General features: G+C 56.7%; 1 protein-coding gene across 2 annotated transcripts in view; it reads right to left on the bottom strand.

Moving 5' to 3' along the window:
* Positions 1-1710, bottom strand: part of NOS3 (nitric oxide synthase 3) — a 20744-nt gene extending 19034 nt beyond the window's left edge. The window contains exons 1-2 of one of the 2 annotated variants that reach the window (XM_032762190.2): positions 1400-1710; positions 43-154 (exon numbers count right to left, since the gene is read on the bottom strand). In XM_032762190.2, coding sequence (XP_032618081.1) covers positions 43-154; positions 1400-1557 — 270 coding nt within the window. In that variant the 5' untranslated portion in view covers positions 1558-1710. The remainder of the gene's footprint in view (positions 1-42; positions 155-1399) is intronic. The other variant, XM_032762186.2, reaches the window with a different exon arrangement.
* Positions 1711-9260: the final 7550 nt, after the last annotated feature.

The raw sequence follows: 9260 nt of genomic DNA, 5'->3' as shown, positions 1-9260 counted from the left end.
CCTTTACCTGGAGACGATGGGGACAGGGCAGGCCGGGCTCACCTGTTGTGCCTGGGCGCTGAGGGTGTCATAGGTGATGCTCCCCACCTCCCAGTTCTTCACACGAGGGAACTTGGGCCCCTCTGGGGGCTGGGTTAGTGGGGAGCTCGGGGGGCTGTTGGGAGCCAGGGATAGGGTCATCAGGAAAGAGTTTGTTTCCTTTCGGCCTCCCCACATGTCACCTGGAGGCCCCTGTTACAGCACTGGCAATCTCAAGGCCCACCTGCCACATGCCTTCTGACGTTCCCCATGCCTTAGGAGCTAGGGGCGAGCTGTGCCTCCCTCTCCAGACCAGGGTCCTGGGCTACAGGAGCTGCTGGTGCTGAGCTCCTGAACCCCTGCCCTGAGGCTGAGTTCGCATCCCACCTGCAGCGCCCATCTCACCTCTTCTGGAGATGGGGTGTCCACCCCCCGCAAAGCTGCTATAAGCCCTACCCTGAGTGGGACAGAGCCTGGTGCTTGAGTGGAGGGAAGCCCCGCAGGGATTCCTCAGCCCTGATTTCCCCCCGCACTCACAACCCCTCCTGACAGCAGCCCCATGTGTGAAGGGAAGCCTCGCAGGCCTTATCACTTCCTCCCAGAGCCACCAGCGGCAGGGAGGAAGGGAGGGACCCAGGCCAAGGGTGCGCCTGAGCAGCAGGGCCCCGGCCCTCAGCCTTCCCCGCATAGTTGCCTGCAGCCCCAGCCTGCCCCCGGCCTGGCACCCCACCAGGCCTCCAGGTCCTTCCTCCCTCCTGGGACCTCTGCCCCAGGGAGGACTCTTGTGGGAACTGCATGGTCCAGTTTTTGGGTGACAGCCACTAGGAGAGGGGGCTGGAGCAGGGGAAAAAAGCCTGGTGGCTCTGTCTTCTCAGCCCACTTACCCCAAGGGCCTGAGTCTCCTGCCCAACTCTCTCCCTTTACTGGGAGACCCCACTTTCTCTCTCTCCTGTAACCACTGCTGTCAGCTCCTTTCTTCTCCAGCTAAATAATCATTGCTGCTGTTGAAGGCTTGCTGTGAGCTAGAAACTTACTTCCCCACGGAGTAAGTATTGCCACATCTCCGTTTTCTATAAATGGAGGTTCAGAGAGATTAAGTAACTTGCTCAAAGTCAAACAGCTCTTGGCAGCGGAGCAGCATTCAAACCCTGGCCGGATTCTACAGCTGGCACCCTTACTCCCAGCTTTCACCTGCCGACTCTGATCTTGGTCTCCTTTCTGAGCCTCCCAGACTGTCCTGTTCTATGCACATCGATAGCCCTTTTGCATTTGTGACCTGGCTCTCCCAGCTCAGCTACAGGTTCCAGACCTTCCCAGCCCCAGGCTTCAGGCCTTGACACCACCCTTGTTGCCCACCGGCTCCTAGCTGCCTGGCCCTTACCTGTGTTCTGGCGCTGGCGGGAGTAGGGATGCCGGGGCCCGGCTGGGCTCAGGGGCCGGGGTGGCTGGGCCCTGCTTGCCGCACAGCCCGAGGCCCAGCCCTAGCCCCAGGCCGCAGGGTGGCCCAGGCTCCTTGGCCACGCTGTTCAAGTTGCCCATGTTACTGTGCGTCCACTCTGCTGCCTGCTCCAGCAGAGCCCTGGCCTTTTCCTTAGGAAGAGGGAGGGGACCGAGAGGAGGGGGCAGTGGGAGGGGGCTCTCCAGTGCTGGCCCTTGCCCCGCCCCTGTCCCATACACAATGGGACAGGAACAAGCCCGGCTGGGAGGCTCTAAAGCCTCAGCTCCACACCCGCTGGCCTGAAGGGTGGGGGGCCGGACGCCTGGGTTCCGCTGTGAGGACTGAGGCTGATAAGTGGGAACCCAGGTGTCCAGCAGAGCCCTGGGGCTGCAGTGTGGGGGCTGGGGCGTGGGGGAGTGGCAGGGTAGAGCCACCAGGGGGTCATAAAGGCCCTTCCGTGATGTGGCACCAGACGGAAGGGCCTTCGGCCTCACCCCTGTGTGCCTTTCCCTGAAGGGTCGGGCAGAAGGTGAGCACCGTTTCTGTAGCAGGGGATGGCAGCCTACACTCTCAGTGACCACAGGGACCTCTAGGGTTATGCAGGTTCTCTCCTTCACCTCCCCCCATACATACAAGAGCTCCTGGATCCCCACCCTTGAGTCCTTTTGGGTTCTTGGGGATAGAGGCCCAGCAAGGATGTAATGACTTTTTGTCCTTGAGTCTGACATTAGGGTATCCCTTCCCCTCCCAGCCCCAATTTCCTGGAACCCCCACACCCCCATGACTCAAGTGGGGGACACAAAAGAGCAGGAAGCTGCCTTCCAGGGCCTCCACCCCCACCCTGTCATTCAGTGACGCACGCTTCCCGGGGCCACAGGTCAGCAGAGAGACTAGGGCTGAGGCAGGGTCAGCTGGCCAGGGAAGAGCTTGATGCCCTGGCGGGAGCATGGGGGGCTAGGGAAACTACAGTTCCCAGAATGCAGGTGGGGTGCACCAGCACTCTCCGGGCACTTCAAGCCAGAGTGCATGCTGGGGTTTGTAGTTCTGTGCTATCTGAGGGGCTGGAGAAAGGCCACTAGCTGGGCATCTGGTCTACAGGGGTTGAAGCCTCGTGATTTTGAGACCTCAGAGACTGAGAGAAAGTTCAAGAAAGAAACGGAAGCTGAGAGACTGGGAGAGGCAGAGACTAGGAGCAGCAGACAGACAGACAAACAAACAAGAGGATTTGTGTTGGCCAGACTCCTCTGAAAAGCAGTGGAAGATAAGGTTGGGGTGGGCCTGGGTGGGGGGCAGGCAGGCGGAAGGAACGGGCTGTGCTCAGAGCTCTGGGGTCACACCAAGAAGGTGGGGTCTGCCAGTTTTGGAGGGTGGAGGGTGAAGGGGCCTCATAAGCTGCTCCTGGACACTAGTGTGCCTTGCTGCCCCTGTCTCAGGAGGAGGGAGATGGAAGGGCGGCGTTCAGCCTGGGCTTTGTCCCATGGCCCCAAGCCTGAGGCCCCACCCCACCACACCACCTCGCCTTCCCAGTGAGGCAGAGGATGGGATCCAGCCCCTACTTTTCAGGCATCTTCCACCATGCTGGAGGAGACAACAGATCCCAAGTCTGGCTTCCATATTCAGCCACCACTTGAAATGTGCATGACCGAGGATGACTCATTTTCCTAGGTCCCAGTTAATGGAGCTGTGACTGGCATCCGCAGGGTCAAGGTGACAGGCAGCATCAGATGCTGACATCCTTCTGTCCTTTTTTTTTTAGACAGAGTCTTGCTCTGTCACCCAGGCTGGAGTGCAGTGGTGTGATCTTGGTTCATTGCAACCTCTGCCTCCCGGAGTGATTCTCAAGCCTCAGCCTCCTGAGGGCGACAGGCACCCACCACCATGCCTGGCTAATTTTTTTTTTTTTTTTTTTTTTTGAGACGGAGTCTCGCTTTTGTTGTCCAGGCTGGAATGCAATGGCGCTATCTCAGCTCACTGCAACCTCTGCCTCCTGGGTTCAAGCGATTCTCCTGACTCAGCCTCCTGAGTAGCTGAAATTACAGGCACCCACCACCACGCCCAGCTAATTTTTATAATGTTAGTAGAGACAGGGTTTTACCATGTTGGCCAGGCTGGTCTCGAACTCCTGACCTCAGGTGATCCACCTGCCTCGACCTCCCAATGGGCTGGGATTCCAGGTGTGAGCCACCATGGACGGCCATTGTCTTCTTGCCTGCACCACTGGCTGTGGCCTGTCCCTGTGGCCTCCTGACCCCTCCCAGGCCTTCCAGTCCCATCTGGGCTCCACACTCTGCTAGATTCCTCTGGAAAGCAGGGCTTACCTCATGCTTTGGCACTACCCAAAACCCTCAGCCAAGGCCAAAGCCACCCCAACACATTGGCCTGGCCCTCATTTTCCTTGGTGCACTGCTTGAATCCTCTGTTCTAGACAAATGGGCTTTGTCGTGTCTCCCTAATGGTCCTGTGCTTCCCTGCCCCTGGGCCGCTACTGTGCTGTTCCCTCCACCTCTCCCTTTCCCCTTTGACAAATGAAAATCTTTCTCTTCCTTGAGGCCCAGCCTGGGCAGCTCTGGAGGTGCACCACCCAGGCCTCCCTCCTAGAGAGCAGGTACCTGCTGCAGAAGGTGCTGGTGGCTGACAGCTTCCAGATGCCAGCCTTCAGTCCAAGGCCATGTGCTTCCCTGGAGGCTTGTGTAGGATATAATAAATTCCTCTTCTAAGGTTTTAGCCTGTAAATTAAGTACAATGAGTTCTGAGATCCTCTCCAAAGAACCAATGCATCAGTATGTTCAGCTTTGTTCTTCATTTTAAAGTTTAACTTCCATGTTCTCTTCGTCTCCTTGCCCCTAGTTTCAGTAAACAACTCCCTCCTAGCTTCTATCACCTGCTCCGACCTGAGTCACCACTGGTCACCTGCTCTGACCTGAGTCATCCTGAGTCACCTGTTCTGTAACCGTCCTTCCTGCCAAACTACTTACCTTGCCAATCCGGCTCGTATCCCTGCTCTCTTTAAAATAGTCAATCACAATTAGTTTAGACCGTGTGGTCCAACCCTAGCCAATAGGGGAATGACACAGCAGTAGGGGCTACCTGCCTTAGGGATAAAAACCCCTTCCCTTCCCTTGTTCAGGTGTGCTCTCACCATTGCTCCATCTGTGAGATGCACCCTTCTATAGAAGTAAAATTGCCTTGCTGAGAAAATTTATATCTGAGTGCTATTTCTTTTGTGGCACCGAAAATTTATTTCTAACACTTAGACAGTAACTGAGCCCCGGGGCATCTATGGGCTTACCATCCCCTGCTGGGCTGATGTGAGGCCCTTCTTCTTCTCCCCTCCTCTGCAGGTGTGAGCCCAGCATTGTGGGCCTGATCCTTCCCCTGCCCAAATCACTCCTGCTCCTGGTCCCTGTTATCTTTCTCAGGCATTGCCCCCAGTATTCCTCTTATGCTTCCAACTCCTGGGACTCTGCTTCCTGAAGGACCCAACCAACACAGTCGCAGGATGACTCCTCTGTGAGGTCTTCCTTACGTCCCCTTCTCCATGCTCCCCGGGTGGCTGTCACTCTGTCCCCAAGGCCCCAGGGACAGCTCTTTCTCTGGGCCCTCCTGGTCGTGGTTTTTGGGCAGCTTGCTCTGTGAGTGTGGGTTCTCACTTAAATGAACCTGTGTGCTCTGGAAGACACAGGCCAGTTCCTCTCTGTGGGGATCTTCTGCTGGGTTGAGCTCCTGCACTGAGCGGGATTGCTTCATACATTGGCTTGTTTTGTTGCAAATGTGTGCAGCCGCCTGGGGACTGGAAGCTGTGTTCTGGAGGCAACGGAGAGGGGCCACTGAGAAGGGAATTGGCTGAGGCTAGATGGGTCTGGGTGGGCAGAAAGAAGTCAATCTAGGTGAAGGGGAGGAGTCCAAGAAGGAGCACTCTGTGGCCACAGGGAGGATGGGTTACAGTTCAGTACAGCCAGCACTGAAGGCTGAGGGTCACAGGGAGGATGGGGTCCAGTTCAGTACAGTCAGTGCTGAAAGCTGAGGGTCAGAGTAGGCCTGGATTGGGTTTGAATTGGGGCAGAGGATGCCATGGCAGGGTCTTAAGAAAAGGAGGAAAAAAAAAAGTCAAACAGAAAAAGTCAGAGGTGAATGCTCTCTGGACAGGGGATTCCCTGCTTCCCCTTTCTTGGGCTGTGGCTAGTGTTGTCCTGAGTGTCCTGCCTTCCATTAAGGTGCTCTGATGAGAACAGTTGATTCTCCCACCTGTCGGAGGAGGCCTGCCCTCCCCAGGGCTCTGCCTGGTGCTGGCTTGCTCTATGCCTGCAACCCTGCCAAGAATGATGCCCATGCGTCTTAGTGGCTGACTGCTCATATTGGTAACCATGTTTTAAAGAGGACTTTCCGGAAAAACAGTTTTCAAGATTGGATGTTTGGTGTTCGGCTGAAAGAATTTCCATCTTAAATCATGAGATCTGAAGCTGAATGGGCTTTGGAGATGATCTGGTTGGGAACTGAGCCCCCTTGTCCCTGACAATGGCTGTGTTCCCGCCTCGGGGAGGGCCGGCCCAGACCCCAGGGGTAAGGTGACAGCCTTCTGTGGGTGAGTAAGGGATCCCTCCCTGGGGAGGGCTGTGCCCTGTGCCCCCTGCCCCCTCCATAACGCAAAAGAGGCGGCAAATCTTGCCCCTGCCTTCCCTCTCAGACCAGAGTGCTGTGCAGGGCTGGGCGGGGGACGCCTTGACCTTGGAGGGCTGTGCTGGGAAGGGAAGGCCTTGGGCCTGGGGTGTGTGCGTGGGGGCCTGGGTGGTGAGGGCAGGGGTGACTGAGCGGAAGTCCCTGACTCTTTATAGCCCAGCCCGGGGCTGTTCAGTGTGAGCTGGAAGTACCCCACCCTTGCACTATGAGCAGCTTCCTTCCTGCCTGCTGGCAAGGACGGGTGGGGAGCGGGGAAAGGAGGGAAGGGAGGCGGGAGAAGCGGGAGAGGGGTGGGGAGCAGCTGCCGCCAGGCCTCCCCCTCCCGAGGATGTAACTCGTGTTGAGTGCTGGGGGGCGGAGAGATTTGCTGAGCTTCCAGATTGCAGAATTGGTGCTCAGCATTTGGTGAGGGCGTTGGGGCGGGTTCTGCGATGCTGAGGGTTCCGGGCTGTGGACAGGGTTGCCAGTCTGAAGGGGCTCCTGTGTTGATCCTGGGCGCCCCCGGCAGCCACAGCCCTTCTTGAGATAGCCACATGAGGGCAGCAGAGAGCCGAGGAGGAGCGATTCCGGCGCAGTCGTGGGATCAGACACCACGAAGGGAGGGGGAGACCCAGGGGATGGGAAAGGAGCCAACGGCATCCAGTGATGGGTCTACACCAGCCATCTGGGGTCCCAAGGTGGCTTATTTGGGCCCACCCCCAGGGGAGCAGATTGGGACAAATCTGCGCCTCCCTGTTTCCTGCACAGACCACATGGGGTGTGTCAAACTGAAGACTCAGGAGGTAACTTCACATACACACATACATGCACACACATACATCCATGCATGCATGCACACTTTCTTACACATATATCCATGCATGCATGCACACACATACACATATATACATACATGCATGCATGCACACTCACGCACACACACATACATCCATGCATACTCTCTTACACACACAAACGTTTCGGGGAATGTTTGATTTCCCCACAAATTCATAAGTTGGGATCCTAGCCCCCAAGGTGATGGTGTTAGGAGGCGGGGTGCTTGGGAGGTGTTGAGGTCGTGAGGGAGGAACCTTCCTGAATAGGATGCGTGCCCTTAAGAAAAAAACCCCAGAGAGATCCCCCACCTTTCCATCATGTGAGGACACAGTGAGAAGGCGCTGTTTATGAACCGTGGGTCCTCACCAGACATGGAATCTGCCAGCACCTTGATCTTAGACTGCAGCATCCAGAACTGTGAGAAATAAATTTATGTTGTCTTTAGGCCACCCGGTCCATGGTGTTTTCTTACAGCAGCCTGAACAAACTGACACACACATACATACATCCATGCATGTGTGCACTCTCTCTCTCACACACACACACACACACACACACTCTCAGGGCAGTGGTGTGGAAGGAAGAATCTAAACCTGAAGGTTGATCAAGGCCTGGAGATTCTTGCATTTCCCTTGGGAAGGTGGAAGTTGGTCCAGACTCCCAGGAGCCCCCAGAGGCTGGCAGACCCCTGCCACTGCCAGGGTAAGGTCTTCGGTTTCCAGGTCACTCAGTCTGTCAGCCAGGAGGCAGAAGCGTCTCTGGAAGAGGTTCACCAGGCTCTGCCCCAGGGAGCCCACCTGAGGGCAGGGCGGCATCTCCCCGTGCCCCCTCCCTGCTCCCCGGCTGGGGAGCTCCCCCTCTCACAATTTTGCAGTTGCCCATGGGTTGTGCATCCTGGGCTCCCTCACTGACCAGCCTCCTCATCTGGGCCCTGCCCCTCCAAAGCTAATTTGGGCCAAGAGCATCTGTGTGGATATGAAGGCTTTCCCATCCTTGGGAACTTGAAATTCCCCCCATTCCCCCTTTTTTTTGAGATGGAGTCTCGCTTTGTCGCCCATGCTGGAGTGCAGTGGCTTGATCTCAGCTCACTGCAAGCTCCGCCTCCCGAGTTCACGTCATTCTCCTGCCTCAGCCTCCCGAGTAGCTGGGACTACAGGCGCCTGCCACCACGCCCAGCTAATTTTTTGTATTTTTAGTAGAGACGGGGTTTCACCGTGTTAGCCAGGATGGTCTCGATTTCCTGACCTCATGATCTGCCCGCCTTGGCCTCCCAAAGTGCTGGGATTACAGGCATAAGCCACAGCGCCTGGCCGAAATTGTCCTTTATTCCGGGGATCCAGAGTGAGAACGAGGGGGTTTCAGGGGCAGGTTGAGGCCTCCTGAATGCTCACCATAGGTGCCCTGTCTTGGGCTCTGAAGGCCCTACATACAAAGTCATCCTATCTGCTGAGGCAAAGACATAAGGTTACCTCGGACTTGAGACGGATGGTTGTCAGGGATTCATCTGACAGGCCCTGCCCCCTTCCTGCCTCCTCCTGTCTCCCTCTCCTGCCACCCTCAGCCGGGCCCAGTTTCCTGGCATGGTTGCTGTGGCGCCTCTTGGGAATCGGAGCTTTGGGCCTCAAGTGTGCCCAGCATGGAAATTCCACAGCAACTGTCACTGGGATCGTCTGCACAGAACCCTCTCAGGTGTCCCCAGGAGGGGCTGGGCCCTCTCTCCAGACCAGGGTGGGAGAAGCAGCCTTTAGAGCCCGCTGCTGATTTGTGAGATGTGGAAATCCTGATTCCAAGCCCTGGCGAACCTTCAGTCATTGGTGACTTGTCTTTTTTTCCTGCTCTCCCCAAATGGATTATATGCCCCTGACTCCCAGTGACCTCCCAGAGGCGTCCCTGACATATTTGCTGTTGATGATGACCTAAGTCTTCCCTGGGGCTCCCAGGAAATTGGGTTCCCAGTCTGTTGTCTGGTTTTTTAAACACCAGCCCGGGCTGCGCTGGGCACTGCTGAGCCCACTTCCTAGAGGAGATGGTGTTCTGCCGCGCGGATCCAGAAGGGGGAGCTCTCACGGCCTGTTCTTCTTGAGCAGGGAAAGATCGAATCCGCTTTTCCTGGACTTTTAGCGCCCCAGCATTGCGATCGGCCTCCGCCGTCACCTTCACACCCTCACTGGCTCCATCTGGCCCTGCACTGGACTGCTGGTCCCCCAGAGGGACAGAGATGAGGTCCTGACCACAATTCTCAGCTCAGCCAAATTCTCCCTAAGCCTTCCTCCCTTGCGAAGCCTTCCCTTATCCTTCTGGCCTTAAAACG

The sequence above is a fragment of the Hylobates moloch genome, unplaced genomic scaffold, assembly GCF_009828535.3.
Source record: "Hylobates moloch isolate HMO894 unplaced genomic scaffold, HMol_V3 SCAFFOLD_1, whole genome shotgun sequence".
Classification (NCBI taxonomy): Eukaryota; Metazoa; Chordata; class Mammalia; order Primates; family Hylobatidae; genus Hylobates; species Hylobates moloch.
This window is presented reverse-complemented; position numbering and strand designations above follow the sequence as displayed.